The sequence below is a fragment of the Hemiscyllium ocellatum genome, chromosome 18 (genome assembly GCF_020745735.1).
Source record: "Hemiscyllium ocellatum isolate sHemOce1 chromosome 18, sHemOce1.pat.X.cur, whole genome shotgun sequence".
In the NCBI taxonomy this organism is placed as follows: domain Eukaryota; kingdom Metazoa; phylum Chordata; class Chondrichthyes; order Orectolobiformes; family Hemiscylliidae; genus Hemiscyllium; species Hemiscyllium ocellatum.
Genome location: NC_083418.1, coordinates 25,602,527 through 25,619,306, shown reverse-complemented (window position 1 = coordinate 25,619,306; position 16,780 = coordinate 25,602,527). Strand labels below are relative to the sequence as shown.

The 16,780-nt window shown below is 40.1% G+C and overlaps 2 protein-coding genes across 2 annotated transcripts in view; one reads left to right on the top strand and one right to left on the bottom strand.

Annotated features, from left to right (window-relative positions):
• Nucleotides 1-1,078: 1,078 nt before the first annotated feature.
• mrpl21 (mitochondrial ribosomal protein L21) lies at nt 1,079-13,854 on the bottom strand. Its single transcript, XM_060838431.1, has 7 exons — nt 13,772-13,854; nt 8,273-8,333; nt 4,642-4,727; nt 4,182-4,345; nt 3,952-4,004; nt 2,463-2,566; nt 1,079-1,366 (listed from the first exon to the last, which is right to left on the bottom strand). Exons 1-7 carry the CDS (start codon nt 13,824-13,826, stop codon nt 1,302-1,304), a joined length of 588 nt encoding a protein of 195 aa, XP_060694414.1. The 5' UTR covers nt 13,827-13,854; the 3' UTR covers nt 1,079-1,301.
• Nucleotides 13,855-13,888: 34 nt separating this feature from the next.
• ighmbp2 (immunoglobulin mu DNA binding protein 2) overlaps nt 13,889-16,780 on the top strand; it is an 81,641-nt gene continuing 78,749 nt past the window's right edge. The window contains exon 1 of the mRNA XM_060838429.1: nt 13,889-13,924. The gene's annotated coding sequence lies outside the window, so the exon portion shown is untranslated. The remainder of the gene's footprint in view (nt 13,925-16,780) is intronic.

Genomic DNA, 16,780 nt, shown 5'->3' with positions numbered 1-16,780 from the left:
ACATGGTAAATAAGACTATGGGGGTTTGGAGCAGAATTAGACCATTTAGCTCATCAAGTCTGCTTGGCCATTCAATTATGGCAAATACGTTTATCAATTCCACTCTTCTGCTTTCTCCCCCTAACCAATCAAGAACCTATTTATCTCTGTCTTAAGTCAATGACATGGTCATGGTCTCCATAGCCTTCTGTGAAATGCGTTCACCCTCTAGTTGAAGAAATTTCTCCTCCTCCTCAATTCTAAAGGGTCAACCCTTCACTGAGTCCTAGTCTCTCCTACAATAATTAGATTCTATTACCTACAGGCCCTTTGGCCCAACCAGTCCACACCGACCCTCGGAAGAGCAACCCATCCAGACTCATCTCCCTCTGACTAATACACCAAATACTATGGGCAATTTAGCATAGCCAATTCACCTGACCTGCACGTCTTTGGGAGTATGGGAGGAAACTGGAGCACCCAGAGGAAACCCACGCAGACACAGGGAGAATGTACAAATTTCACACAGTCGCCCGAGGCAGACCCTGGTACTGTGAGGCAGCAGTGCTAATCACTGAGCCACCATTGCCTCCACATTTAATGTGTTCAGACCTCTCGGTATACTGTAAATTTCAATGAGATCCCCATATCTTTCTAAACTCCACTAAGTACATACCTAGGGTCCTTGAATGACAAGCTCTTCATCCCCTAGATCATTCTTTAAACTTCCTCTGAAATCTCTAAGGCTAGCACATCCTTCTTTAGGGACAGGGCCCAAAAATTGCTCACAATAGTCCCAATGCAGTCTGACCAGAGCCTTAAACAGCTTCAGCAGTACATACCTGCTTTACTGTTCTAGCCCTCTCAAAACTAGTTTTTAGTATCCAACTAGCATTTAGAATAAGTTTCTTGAGAATAATACAGAACCCCATAAAATCCAAAAAAAAATGACTTGCTAACACAAGTTGGAGAAGAACTTCTAGATTTATCAACAAGTACACTGTTGTCCTCATCCCCATCCTTATCATCATGCTACAGCTGGACAAGTGAGATTCTCCTCCCTTCATGATAGCTCCCCAAAGGACACTAAAAAATCAGATTTTTATAAAAAGTTTATTTTCACATACATTATATCCTTTCCACATTACATACAATGGATCTAGAACACAATTCCTACTGCAAGATTTCAACAGTCACGCATGGAAACAAACTCAATGTTAGATAATACCATATGATCACGGGTCTATCAGGACCCCGTGACAGTGCTTACAGAATGCCATTCTTTCATTTCACTGAGACAGAGGTGAAGACTATTTATCCTCTCAGGCCAGAGCTGGAGCAATCTCAATTGTGTTGATCCTGAGAACAGTCTGAGGTTGCACAATAACTGTAAAAGAATAATAAGGTATAATAATGAAGCCTGGTGATAGTAGTGGAAAACTTAAAATCTCTGGAAAGATTTCTATACATACACAACACACATTTGTACACAGATACAAGTTAACAATCTGCATCAAGAATTAGGATTGTAGTGTCAAGACCAAGAAGAGCAAAGAAAACTTGAAAGTTAGAGAATGTGACGATGCTTCTCCTTTAACAAGGTCACTTTGTCTCAGTATTTTTTGAGAGGGGTTGTAAAGGCTGAAGTGCCACAAATTCTGAACTGGCTACTTTAATAATGGCTAACAGATGCTAAGAGGAAGGGGAGTGGATAGTTCTCCCAGGTCAGGGTTTTTTCTTAGTTTTGGGTTAGTTTTTGGCTGGGTTTCCAAAGAAACCGCTCCATACTGATCCCCTCCCTTTTCTTGAAGTACCTGTGTTTGAATTTATCTTTTAGCCAAGGGGTGTGTTTATGGGATGTTGCAGGAAATTGGAACAGTTCTTTAAGTTGCGTTCTCATGTCAGTTGGTTTTTCAAATAGTGATGTTAGTCTAAATTTGGTTTTGTTTAAAACTGAGGCATTTGCTCAGCTGCATCGATCCTGGAATATTCACCTTGCATCTGCTTAAAACAACTGGAAAAGTTAGGTCTGAGCCACTAGCCTAGTCCATAAGAAAGAAAAATACATCAAACAAGGGAATCAGTGAGTGAGGATAAATGAATTCAGTGAAAACAAGTATAAAAGTAAAATATTTTTTAAAAATTAGCAATGTCCTATAAAAAAGGAACAAAATGTTCAGTGGTAAATAGAATGCAAAGTCACATTGAGGTTTACACAAAGGACATTTTAATCACTGTTGCTGCTTTCACACATATGATCAAATGCAGAAAGTGACAAATGATCTACATGTAAAGTTTATCTGGAAGCACCAAGGGATTTTACACTCTTACGTACTAATGAAAGGACAAAAGCAGCAAGATTGAATTCTACATGGTCTTACGCAGAATAATCTTTAAGCAGCACAGATGAGACACTAAATTTGGTAACAATATACTAAAATCAAAACTGTTGTTCAGTTGTAAACACTGAAATCTTGACTTACTCTTTGTTCTGCGGTAACGCTTCCTCCGTTTGAATCTGAAGTTTATTTTCGGCCAAGATTCTGTCTTCTCAACGACAGTTGCTTCCACTCGTACAAGATCTCGCCTAAGAACAAATTGTATTAAACAGCATCGAGTAATGCGATATGTCCCCTGCACTTAAGTGAAATACATCAGATTTTGGACCACGACATGACTCGTGAAATCTGAATATTGTGATTAGTTCTTTTCACACTAAGCATTTTGAGCCACAGAGAACTTTGTCTATATTTGCAGGGTTGAAGGAGGAAGTAACCATGTCTGTAAAGTCTTCAGTACTATTACTTGATGAGCAAAAGTCACATTCATGTCTGATTGTTGTAGAAATTTCATAGGTGTTGCTATAGCTTTTTATGGCAAATGTGTCCAATAATAAAGCCTTGAGGTGAATCAAAATATGGAATAACATTACAATTCAGAATATTTTTCTGCTACTGATGCAGTCATAAAATGAAAACTTTTTGCCTCTAATGGCCAGAATATTGCCAGTCTCACTGGTATGGGTTTCAAGGCAGCACTGACAGGAATTTGAGAAAAGTGCATCAGTTCACTGACCTGACACATTCCTGCCTCTGACAAACTTGCCAGAGGTGGGTTATCACCTGCAGAGGCTCTCCAGCTCTCGGAAGCAGCTAGCCTACCTGTATAGATTATTACCCATGTCTAGGCTGACCGGGCATGCCTGCGGTACCTTCTCAGTGGCAGAAGGGTCACCTCACTGAGGATCAAATCTGACAAATGCCTACAGGTGGTGGGCCCCAACTTCTTCAGCCAGCCATCTTGTGAAAGTGTTTCTCCTTTTCCATGAGTGGCCTCACAGTTGCAGTCACAATTTTGTTTAATTGAATTTCCTTCGCCTTAAAGGGGACCTCCAGGTGGAGCTGCTCTCATCTTCTCCCAGAGGCACTGGCTATCTTCTCTGGTGGTGGGCCTACAGACTCAGACAGCTGCTTAAGCATTTTAATTGGAGAGTGGACCCTCCCTGAACAAGTTTGCAGATGAGTACTCTTAACTCAGTGGGATCAGGGCCTGGAAATGGTTCATCATCCAAGGACTCAAACACATCCACTGGACAGAGTTTTATTCTCTACTTGTAAGGGAATTACATATCAGAGAAACAGATCTCAACTACAAGGCAAAGATTAGCTGTGACTTCAGTTTCCCCAAATAAACCAACAATAGCATCAGCATAAGTACAGAGTTGCGAGAAAATATTTGATCTGCTCTTTTACATGCAGAAGAGGAAAATGCCTTTTGGGGACTTAGGGAGAAAACAATTGCAATGTTGAATAAAGTTATTTTACAACAATTTCTACATAATCAAACTATTTAATTTACTTAGCTCTTGCAGACAGTCAAAAGCCAAAAGATACTTTCTGCATGGTAGTTGCATATATAGTTGTAATTTAGCATATTAGTGAATCTTGTTAATTTTTATAAGTGGAATCTTACCCAAGAAGTGGTCGACCGATTAACGTGAAGTCATTCCCACCAACCAACAGAACCTACAAAAATATACACACATGTATTTTTTTTAAAAACTGCATTATTTCAACAACACCCTGATAAGGCATCTGGTCTTATGATGATAAGATTAAGATCAGATTTCCAAGGTAAAGATGAAGATACATATCTGATTGGGTGAATTTATCCCATTCCATCAGGTCACTGTCATTCCATACCTTCTCTAATCTGATCCTATCCCCGCAGTCTGCTTCAATGTGATTTTCTATCAAGATCAAGTCCTCATTGGTTACTTTCCATTGCCGACTAGCAAAGTGGACAACTGCAAACAATCTGCCATATGCTCCCGTGGAAATCAGAGTCTTTACATTTTGTACAACTTCTGCAAAAAGAGAAAGTTAACTGATAAAACAAACTTGTTGGCACCATCGTTTGTAGGTATTGCTTCAGAAATCTTCTCAATATTTGTCAAATGATAGCAATCTCATGCTAACTTTGGAAACTCTTCATATCAAGTTATATCCAATGCTGCCACAGCAGAGTTGTTATTAAGAGATGACAAGTGTTTTATATGTATCATAAATGCTACAGAGGGAGAATATTTCAGATTATACTTTAGTTGAAGTGCATGCATTATGTGATACACATTCCACCAAAGTGCATAATTACAATTGTTACCTATGTGATGTTTGGCCTCTTCTGCAGGATCTGGCAATTTGACTTCAGGCCATGGTGGCTTTGACAATGATGTTACTGCTTCTTTTCTGTTAGATTTAATTTAAAATAAAAAAAACTAGTAAATTTAATTAACACATTCTCTCTTATAAACACCACAAATATGAAATTCATGTACTAAGCTACAATACTAGAGCTTTCAAAATGACGTTTCAGTTAAGACAAATGCCATTCAAAGCCATTTTGTGAGGTGCAAATCAATCTTGCAATTAAATCAAGACAAACCTTACTTCTAGAGGAAGGTAAGTGCTCTACGCACTAGCATTAAACTTACATGGTTCAGTCCTATCGTCTCAATAATTTGAAGAGATTGCAAGCACTGTGTTACTATGTATGGTTAAAAGAAATTTTTATAACCTGAAGATGAGAGAGACCATATTTACTACTGTTAAAGTCAATTTTGCTTAAAATTTGATCCTAGTTTTTCAGAGTTCACATCATGTTAATTATTATTTACTGATGATGACTACAGTTCATTCATTTAAAAGAGTGCATGAGAAGCTTTAGATGTTTCCATCAAGTCTAGAGATGATCTCCCTGCCAACTGACAAGGCTAACAATATGAACTGTCTTTGGAAAAAGAGAAAGTGAGGACTGCAGATGCTGGAGATCAGAGCTGAAAATGTGTTGCTGGAAAAGCGCAGCAGGTCAGGCAGCATCCAAGGAGCAGGACAGTCGACGTTTTGGGCATGAGCCCTTCTTCAGGAAACTGTCTTTGGAAAAGACTAACAAGTATGCAGCTCAGTTTAAAATGAAAGTTGTAGCACACATTGAGAATATTAATTGTTGTGCAGCAGCAATAGAGTTTAATGTTTGTGGAGAAAATAATTAGAGACGAAAGAAAATTATCAATGAATTTAAAGGTGCCAAGAACAAAAGCACCAGTAGAGGACTGGCTGTGTGGAGTTTGCATGTTCTCCCCATGTCTGCGTGGGTTTCCTCCGGGTGCTCCGGTTTCCTCCCACAGTCCAAAGATGTGCGGGTCAGGTGAATTGGCCATGCTAAATTGCCCGTAGTGTTAGGTAAGGGGTAAATGTTGGGGTCTGGGTGGGTTGCGCTTCGGCGGGTCGGTGTGGACTTGTTGAGCCGAAGGGCCTGTTTCCACACTGTAAGTAATCTAATCAGGACAATCGAGCAAGTGGCCACAACTGGAGATAAAAGTGGCAAAATGGATAACTTGCTTCAGCAAAACCATTATCATCAGCCATAGAATCAACCAAATCAAAATCTTCAAATTAGATGGTAATCCAGACCTCAAGGAGATGTAGCACAAGATTCATTAAAAGGCAGGATTTAGTTCTTTATCAGAAAACAAAAAAAGTCACAAGTGTGACAACAAAATGGTAAAATTCCACCATCTTGTCAACTGACATCAAGAATGCTTAACCATTGTAGAAATGGATGAAATACCAATGAACTTTGATATGTCAGCATACGTGACTGTCATTGACATTGGTGACAAAGAACAATGTTGTAAAGGCAACTGGCCCAAGATGTTCTAGTTCACAGCTGTCCAATCCTGTATGGCAGATAACACAAAATTAAAGCTGATGGTGACATGGTTTATTGGGAATATCACTGGACTAAGGAACCCAAAGATCTAGGATAAGATAATATAGGCTGAGTTCAAATTACACCATAGCAGCGCATTGAACTCAAATCCCACTAATTAAAATTATATCTGGAATAGAAAGCTTGTCTCAGTTATGGTGACTGTGAAACCACTGTCAAAACAACCCAATTGATTTAGTAATGTCCTTTGGGGAAGTAAATCTGCTATCTGTACCCAGACTGGTCTACATACAACTCCAGACCTACAGTTATGTGGTTAATCCTTAACTAAACTATGAAATAGCCAAGTCAGTCACTCAGTTCCTGAGCAATCAGGAAGGAGCAACAGATACAAGGTTTGCCAGCTAAGTTCATATCTCATGAATGAATGAAGAAAAATAAAATGCAAAATTCTCCCCAAAGAGAAATGTTAGAAAAGTGCTTTGTCATTATTTATGAGAAAGATGATTGCAAAGAAATGTTAAATTTGAGACCAGGAAAACCATATAAATGTTTGCTCTGCTGAGACATGCTCAGATCCCACCTTGTCAATGATTGTGATGTGAGATGTGTCATTTTTCCTGATGGGCTTACCACTGCTGTTTAGAATGTGTGCATATGTAAAACTCTCAAAGACAGCATTGCAAAAATGTAGAGCAATTGGACAATGGAAACATTCACTCAGAGCAGAAATATGCAAGCACCCTCACCAGCAATGCTGTCTCGACGGGTGATAAATGTGTTGAATGAACTTAATCCCAATATTGCCAAAAGAAACATTTCTAAAATGTGGAACATGAAAACTTTTGACAGTATTGGTACTTGTAGATTATTTGTAGAATCATGATGACAAAGTTATTGATATTACTGATAATGAAGAGGAAGAGAAAAGATTCATGTGATGATCTTACACAGGTAGGCTGTTGGGATGAACTGCACATAAATTCAAATGGTGATCAATGTGAAATACTGAAGTCATTTTATTTTGTTGTAAAGTGTTGAATTAAATGTACTTAGCTCAATGTTATAAAGTAAATAAATAATACAAGAATGAGTTCTATAGTGTTATTGCTTTTTACTTTATTCAATTATGGTGGTCTTTCTGGATCTTTTCACCCATGCAAAAGCCAACCTTTAGGCCTGCAAACTTGTCAAGTAGTAAACTGCAACTGCTTGTGTTACCAGACCCTATTGGGAACTTTATTTTTGCACTGTTCTCCTTTGAAGAACTGATATTGACTAGGAACTTATTAAACAACAAATCACATCATAACTCTTGCTGTTTTGTGTGGCAGTTAGATGAGATCTCCTTAATGGCATGACTGAAGGATTAATAAGATGACTGCTCAAAGTGAATGGCAAATACGCATTATGTCTGTGGCCTAGTGATGATGATATGCAGTATTTTCCAGTTGTGACCACTGACTCCACTGCTGTCATGTTGATCTTCGATGTTCACTTACTGATTCACTGACCGTGATCATTTTGTCTGTGACCCCACCTCTGTTAAGGTTCATGCATTAGTAATATTATTAGTGTTCTCCAAACACTTCACAGACTGAAGGTGTCAGTAAATGTGTTTCCCAAACAAAACAAAGAAAAATCAATTCCAAACCAGAGATGAAATCACAAAGTTTGAACAGGTCTCCCAAGCACAGAAATAAGTGACAGCCATAAATTACATTGTCAGTAGGGTGGCTTTGGACCCACATGTGCCAGGCCTCTTTGCCATAACTAGATGTTGCAAATAAATTGATGCTTCATTTTATAGTGCTATGTGGAGGTGCCTTGGAATGGTCATTACAATAAATATGCTATATTAAAACAATTGATGTTTTTGTCATAGCCAATTTTGTAATGCACAAGAGGAGAAATTGGTTTTACAATGGGATGAGTTGGTAATCAGATGATCCAGAGTAGAATGATGATTTTTATTATGCATCAAGCAATGGTCTAAAGTGGACTACCTGGAATAGTGGTGGAAGAAGATTGCTTTATAAATGGCAGCTAAAGTAACAATTACCTTGGTGGAAGTACACCGCTTTGAGAATGCTGATGTCTTGCCGCAGACGACAACAAAGACACTGCAAACAGAGAATACTATTTGTTCAACATTGTACAAATCGGTTTTGCTATCATATGCTTTCCTTCTAATGTGAATTGACTACAACCTGAAGAATTTAAATCATTATTTGAAGAATGCGAACTTTCCTTACCTGTGCTGGCTATAATGTGTTTCTGGTTCCATTGGTTTAAATGGCGCTGCTATTATGCGATTTTTAGATTAGATCAGATCAGATTCCCTACAGTGTAGAAACAGACCCTTTGGTCCAATAAGTCCACACCGACCCGCCGAAGAGTAAACCACCCAGACTCATTTCCCTACATTTACCCCTGACTAATGCAACTAACAATATGGGTAATTTAGCATGGCCTATTCACCTGACTTTGAAATGTGGGAGGAAACTGGAGCACCCAGAGGAAACTCACGCAGACACAGGGAGACTGTCTGTGTGGAGTTTGCACAGTTGCCTGAGGCCAAAATCAAAATCATGCCCCTGGTGCTGTGAGGCAGTAGTGCTAACCACTGAGCCACCGTGCCGCCCTTCTTATAACATGAGATTGCATGGAAATGCAACTATTGCATTATATCAGATCACGCTGCATGCTCATAACATATCCATAAATCTAAATCAAACTGCTAATTTTTCAATTAATTTAAAACCACACTTTTTTTTAATGTAACATGTTCTGTTCTCATTGCCTTTTGGAAGCATTTACACAAAAAAATTATTAATATTTTTAGGCCCTTCTTCGTTGAAATCCAAATATATATGTGAATTGACTACAACCCGAAGAATTTAAATCATTATTTGAAGAATGCGAACTTTCCTTACCTGTGCTGGCTAGGTCAAATTAAATGTTCAAAGTTTTTTGTTCCTCAAATAAAACAATTTTATTCAGCTGTTTCACTGTTTCTCACTGCCCCCTCATCTAAGGACAAAGCATGGAGGGAATATCTTCCCCTATTTCCACTACTGAGTTATTATTTAATGTACATAGTTACATACAGAACAACCTCAGTTATCTGAACATCAATTATGTGAATTTTGGATTATCTGACTAAGATCTCAAGGTCCCATAAATGCTTCCTTTGTTTAAGATCAGATCAGTTATCTGAAAGGTCAGTTATCCGATCAAAATACTTCCTGCCCGTCTTGTTCGGATAACCAAGGTTGTTCTGTATTTCACTAACCATTAAGTGCTAATATTCTGCATTTTGTGTAACACTGGCCATTGTACAAAAAAAAATTGAACTCAATTATGAAGTTGAAGGCGTCTACTGTACCTTTAAGAGCATGTGAAAGCTGGCAAGCACCTGCCATGTCACAGAGTGTGCTTGAAAATTGAAAGATGTAACATTTTGGCTGTAACCTAGATACCAGTTGCTTTCACAGCAGTTTGAAATTCACCAGTGTAAACTATGATCCAAAATACTGAAATCCAATCAAATTTGAATTTTACTGTTTTGACAACATCAAACCAATGAGATGATCCGATGTTTGGGGTATAAAAAAGCAGGCATTTTGGACAGTCAGCCATAAAGAACACCACCTACCATGGTCAGACAGACTGCCTGAAAACACATTCTATCAATGGTACAGTTTTCATGTGAAAAATCTGTGCAGCAGAAGACCGAAGATGACCCAAGGAGATCTACAAAGAATAAGATTGACACCGGAGATCACAGCCAGTGTCGGGTGTAAAAAAATTGAGCAGCTGTAAATTTAATAGGGGCTTTATAAGATCAGTATATTGTTATAGAATGGGAGGTAGATAACAAATCTTTGAGAAAAGAGGCTGAGAGTTGTAAATAGTTGTTGTTCAATGTTCACTTTAGAGTTAAAGAATAAAATTGTTACTTCTTCTTTAAATAGTGGAATTTAGGTTGTTCTCTGTCACTCGTACTTTAACAAATTACAAAGCTAGGTGAGCTTTTCTGTGTGTTTGGTTTAATTAGCAGAAGGGTTTAACCACCGTGTCATAACAAATCCTCTGTATTGGTCATAAAGAAATAGTGTGCAAAAAGGGAAGTTATGTCATGATTATAATATACTGATGAAGGAGTCAGCTGGAGTATTATGTTCAACTCTGTGCTCCAAACTTTTGAATTTTACTGTTTTGACAACATCAAACCAATGAGCTGATCTGATGTTTGAGGAATAAAAAAGGAGGCATTTTGGACAGTTAGCCAGAAAGAGCACCATCTGCCTTGGTCAGACAAGGAAAGGTTTTACGGCTGAGGGGAGAGTGTGCAAGGCATTTACTAGAACAATACCAGGGATGAGGAATTTCAGTTATTTGGATAGACTGGAATTGGATTCCGGAATTGTTCTGCTTAGAACAGGGAAAGTTAAGATGGTCAGCATGGACAGGCTGGATCCCGACTGTGTGATGAAATCTCAAAAAACAGGAATCCATGGGACAAGTTGATGGCAACTTCCTCTAATACAGAATTACTGTCATTTATGTTCTATTTAATTGATTGTGTAGTTGCAAGCAGGTGGTGAGCATGAATTTGGGGATTCTGTGTAGTGACTCTATAGCCCAGTAGTAATGTCTCAATTTATGGCCTGAGTTCAATTCTCACTTACGCTGGAGGTGTGTAATAACATCCCTGTGTGTAAGTACTGCTCACAGGCCTTTGGCACTGTGGTAGTGTCCCCACCTCTGAACCAGATCAACCTGTTTTCACATGTTTGAAAAGGTTGATTAAAATAACTAAGAACAGACGAACAATGGTGCTCAGGTTTGGAGATGCATGTTTTGACATGTCAGCTGATGGTATAATTAAAAAGGTCAGATCCCAGAATAAAACTTAGTTTGGAGAATCACAGCGTCTGCACCAGCTCTTCAAATAGGCATCATAAGCTAGAGCCAATCTCTTGACTTTTTCCCCCCATATGGCTTGTGCAATATTTCTATCCAAATAATCACCCAGCCCACTACTGTGTCCCCATAACCCAAAATTTATCTTTGCTAATTCACCTTGCTTACATTATCCTGGCAATTTATAGGTCAAGTTAGCATGGCCAATCCACCTAACCTGCACATCCTTGGGACTCTGGGAGGAAACTGAAGTACTTGATGGAAATCAATGCAGACTCTGGGAGAACGTTTAAACTCCACACAGTCACCCGAGGGTGGAATCAAACCTGGGTCCCTAGTGCTGTGAGGCAGCAGTGCTAACCTCTGAGCCATCATGCCACCCTCAGCCTCACAGAAGACACCCAGGGCCCAGCCAGCAGCCCTTGGTCCTGGAGTGTGATTGTAGATACTGCAATACATCAAAGGAGGGGGATTGTCAGCTGGATGCTTTACTCCTGGAGGCTCTGCACCTAAATGCATTCAAAACAAAGCGATGTAATGATAGCACAAATAGAAATAATTAAGCATGATCATATGGCCTCACAGAAACATGGATGTTGGATGCCATCAAGTGGGACCTGAATACCAAAGGATACATACCATTTAGGAAGGACAGGAGCAAGAAAAATGTGGAAATAAGGCTCTTAATTAATTAGCACAATAGATAGGGATAACCCAAGATCGAGAAACCATGATGTAGAAGTGGTTTGGGTAGAGATGAGAAATGATAAGGCAAGAAGTTATTTGTTGGAGTTGTGCATAGGCCCCACCACAGAACCACATTGTAAGATTGAGTAAAAACAAAAAAATTGTGGAAACTTGTCAGAAAGGCAAGTTGATAATCAGGATAAAATTAAATGTGCAAAGGCAGTGCAGATGCAGAGTTTCTGGAACATTTTCAGAATAGTTTTCTAAAACTGCAAATTCTGGAGCCATCCAGAGAACAGACTATAGTGAACCTGGGATTGTGAAATTAGTTGGGATTAATTAATTACTTCATGGGAAGCCATACCCCTCCATCCAGACAGCAATGACCATGGTATGACTGCATTCTACACTCAGGGTGAGGGAGAGAAGAGGGGGATGCATGACTATAATTTTAAACTTAAAGAAGGGTAATTATGAGGTCACAAAAGCAGTGATAGCTGAAGTGTATTGGTAAATTAGGTTAAGAGATAGAGATGTTGGGGCAGATACATTAAGGGGGATAGAATCAAAGAATCCCTACATACAGAAAGAGGCCATTCAGCCCAATGAGTCTACACCTACTCTCCCAATTAAAGCATACTTGAGAATACACACATATCAATTCTCGAGTGGGTGGGAAGCTTACTGCACACCATGTAATTCATTCAAAAAGATAATATATTGCAGTACTTTCCAGACAACTGGACAATCGGTGAAAAACAGAGATTGGATTACTCTAATGCTTCTGCTCTCATGTGCAAAATGATTTCCCTTAATCTCACCATCTACTTATACTCAGAGGCCTATCTCCTGCCAGCTCCAGAGGAGCAGATGCTAATGACAAAACACTTCAACACAGCATTTATACGTTTTTTTGTATGTTCTCCAGCCGTTCCCCTTCCTCGTAGAGTCATAGAGATGTACATCAAGGAAATAGACCCTTTGGTCCAACTCATCCATGCTGACCAGATACCCTAACTTAATCTAGTCCCATTTACCAGCATTTGGCCCATATCCCTCTAAACCCTTCCTATTCATATACCCATCCAGATGCCTTTTAGATGTTGTACCAGCCTCCACCACTTTCTCTGGCAGCTTATTCCATGCACGTACCACCCTCTTTGTGACAAGTTACCCCTTTGATCTCTTTTATATCTTTCCCCTCACTCTAAACATATGCCCTCCAGTTCAGGACTCCCCCACCCCAGGGAAAGGACCTTGTCTGTTTACCCTAATCATGCCCCTCATAATTTTAAAATGTATTTTTTTCTATCATGACCCGGCTGCACTTTTGCAGTATTGCTTTTCCATGTTCTCAGCCAGACAGCTCAAGCTCCACAGAAAGACTCTCCAGCATCTTGGAAAAGTGAGTTTTGAGAAGATTTGTAGCTCAGGTTGAGGTTCTGGATGTAGGTTCGCTCGCTGAGCAGAAGGTTCATTTTCAGATGTTTTGTCACCATACTAAGTAACATCATGTGTGGTGATTAAATGAACCTTCCAGCTCAGCGAGCAAGCCTACATCCAGAACCTCAACCTGAGCTACAAATCTTCTCAAAACTCGCTTTTCCAAGGTGCTGGAGGGTCTTCTGTGGAGCGTGAGCTGTCTGGCTGAGAACATGGGGGGGGGTACCCTTTTGGTCAGGGTGTTTCCTCATATGTCTTCAGCACAGCACCATGAATTAGAGAGAGAGAGAGAACAGTCACCTCCACAAACACTCAGCCAAGCCCTCGTCCAGGTTTTGCAACTTGGATGGATCTAAATGGCTCCTTGGGACATCCCAACTGCTTCCCACCCACCCACTCCCGGTGTTTATTTAGGACAGGAGCACCCCCACCTTTTGGGGTTGAGCTGTCCTCCTCCCCAGCCCGCCTGGTGAGTGTGTGTGTGAGACAGACGGGCTCTTACCGGCGGCTCGGACTCGGCTCCAGCTGCCGAGGAACCGCGCGCAGCTCGACGCCATCTCCCCGGCTCCGGGCGGAAGCGGAAAGTGGACGGACCGGAAGGTGGACGCGGGGGAGGAGAGAGCGGCGGACCGGACGTTGGGAGGGTGGGGGCCTGGTAAGTGAGGCTGCGCTTTTGGGGGGACGTGGGTAGTACAGACTGTATGTTATTGATGTGCTCCTCCTGAATGTACTGTCACCTCCTGTACTTCCAGGGCACTCAGTTTTGTTTTTGGGCACAGAAGGAGCGCATTCTATTCCTTGTTACCTCTCCCTCATCCAAACTTCCCTCAAAGTGTAGCCCCTATCCTTTAAATGCCCCTCATTTCCCTTCTGGAAATATGATTCCCAGCCTGTGTCACTCCGCCCCCCCCCCTCCCCCAAAAGGCAATAATTCGTTATGTTCCCTTTGCACCCCTTGTCCCAAACCCTTAAATCTGAGTTCTCAAGTCCTTGCTTTGGGAATAACTTTACTTGCTTACTTGGTTCTGTAGTCTGCCAGTTGTGCAGACTGTAACAACGCGGGCACTGGGTTTTTGAGTCCCAATACCTTAATGACCAACATGCCAACTGAAGAACCTGGATGGTCCCAGCCAGAACCAGAAGTCCAATGACCCTCGCGGGAGGAAAGGAATCAAATCTAGCAGCATCTCTTGCAGAGAAATCCTCTCACTGAGCAAAACCTCAACCTAAGCTACAAACCTTCTCAAAACTCGCTAAGAGAAATCAGAGTTAGTGTTTCTGGTCGAGTGACCCTTCCTCAAGCAAATCTGGCATTCTGTATCTCGTGACCAAGAAGGTCATCCTGCCCCACAACCAGAATGGTTTCTCAGTCTGTTAATCATATAAAGGCCCACAATGGAAACTTAGGCCGATGAATAAAACATGATCCTTCAATTGCTGACAATGTTTCTTCCAAATTTTCCCTCAATCTCTTCTGCTCCAGGAGCAATCCCAACTTCTCCAATCTAGCCTTGTATCGAATGTCCCCAATTCATGGAATCATGTTGGTAAATAAGTCCATATGATGTAGGAACAGAAGCAGCCCATTTGCCCCATCGCTTCTGCTTCAGTGAGATCGTGGTTGATCTGATAATGCTCCACTCCTGCCTTTTCCTTGTAAGCCTTGATTCCCTTCCTGATTAAAAATATATTTCAGGTAAGACCATAAGACATAGGAGCAATTTCCCCTGCACCCTCAAATCCCTCCCAAAATATGGTGACCAGAATTAAATACAGTGCTGTGGTGTGGCCAAATTAAGAGTTTACAAAGGTTCAGCACAACTGGTCTGCTTTGTATTCCACTTTTCTACTTATGAAGCCCGAGATCCCATATTGTTTGCTAACCATGTTTGGAATATTTAAAGATCCTAAGTTCTTCATGAGACACAGATACAATAATTAACAATCTACGTTAAATGAGTTTGTTTAAAAATTTGAAAATGTTATTTTTAGTCTCTGAATTATATGAAATGAGCATTGATCTAAAATATAACCGGACTAAATATAGTGATTGTGGGAGTGGGTCAACAACTAGAAATTCTGTGGAGAAAAAGTCAGCTCCTGACTTCCTAAAACCTAGCTACCATCCACACAGCACAAGTTATAGGTGTGTTGGAGTATTTTTCACATGTCTGAATGATTGCAGCTCAAACAATTTTCAAGGTTTGATCTGCATCCTATCCAACATACACATCCTCCATCACTGACTCACAGTGGCAGCAGTGTTGTTCAAATATCCAGTTTATAAGATTATGTTTTAGGACAGTGTTTCTAATTTTAAGGTAAAATAAGGGAGTGAGATGAATTAATTTGATGTCGGCTTGACAGGAAGTCTGGATTGTTTGATTGTAAGAGATTACAGGAGGCCCAGATTATTTCACTTGGAAGAAGGGATTTTCATTTAGATGCGAAGGCAGCAGCTTTTGTGCTTATAAACTATTTCAATTTGTGCCTCCATAGTCGGAGAAAAGTGTTCAAATGTGGTTTAAACAGTTCGGTCAATCTGATAACAGAGTAGAGTAAAAGTCTAAAGATTTATAGGTTGACATTCTTCAATTTGAATGATAGTGGACATTTAGAAAATGATGCATTTAGGTTAGGGACTCCATTCATGCACTTCTGTTAATGGCTGTGTTTGTCAATCCTTGAAAGTGAGTTTCTACCAAAGAGCAGTTTATGAAACTGATACTTCAGATTGTTTTTGCTGTTGCCAAACCGTTGTTAACACTGCTCATCATGGATCTGAATGCTAGCCTGCAAAGAGTCATTGTCATTTCCCTCTTTTGTTCGCTAGTCACTCCCAAATATAGCAGTCAACATTTAGGCCTTTATGTTGCTCTTGCAAGCATCCTTGAAGTGGAGCATTGAGCACTGCACTTACCTAAAGAAGAGTTAATCAGCATTTCTATCTTAATACAAGGCCAAATGATTCACCTTGCCATGGTGTTGAGCTTTTAGATGGGAAAGTTAAGAGCAAGCCATTATGATTTTGGATTACCAGATTTCCAAAAACATCACTGAATGTCACAGCCATTCTGCCTGGATCTGGGTGAGAGAATGAAGTTAGGGACTGTAATTCTGTATGGTTCACCACTGCAGAATACAAGTGGAAACTCACAGATTGAAAAGGCCAGATTTGTGAGTTGAAATGAGGGCGGAGGATTCCTTTATTTTGCATTTGAGAGGGTATCTCAAGTAACACTCTTGCCATGAAGTACAATTCTGGTGTTAGATGTTGCTAGGCTGAGAAAGAGAAAGAGCAGAAGTAATTCTTCTTGAACAAAGAGACACTTTGAACCAATTTTAGGGCAATTGAATGTGTACATAAAAGTCTGTTTAATGTCTTCCTGTGAAGTTTGTTTTATCAGTTAATACCCCTAATAAATACCCCTATTTAGTTCTGTGGTTTATACTACAAGTTACTAACAAAGGTAGTATTTTGTTCATAGATCTTTTCATCTTTTGCTACAAC

Excerpts from the sequence above, each read along its gene's own strand:
- mrpl21 (XM_060838431.1), bottom strand. The coding sequence starts at position 13,826 with ATGGCGTCGAGCTGCGCGCGGTTCCTCGGCAGCTGGAGCCGAGTCCGA. Across the intron at positions 8,334-13,771 it reads GAGCCGAGTCCGAGCCGCCG|TGTCTTTGTTGTCGTCTGCG; the intron begins GTAAGAGCCCGT and ends CTCTGTTTGCAG. Across the intron at positions 1,367-2,462 it reads GCGTTACCGCAGAACAAAGA|TTATTGTGCAACCTCAGACT; the intron begins GTAAGTCAAGAT and ends ATTCTTTTACAG.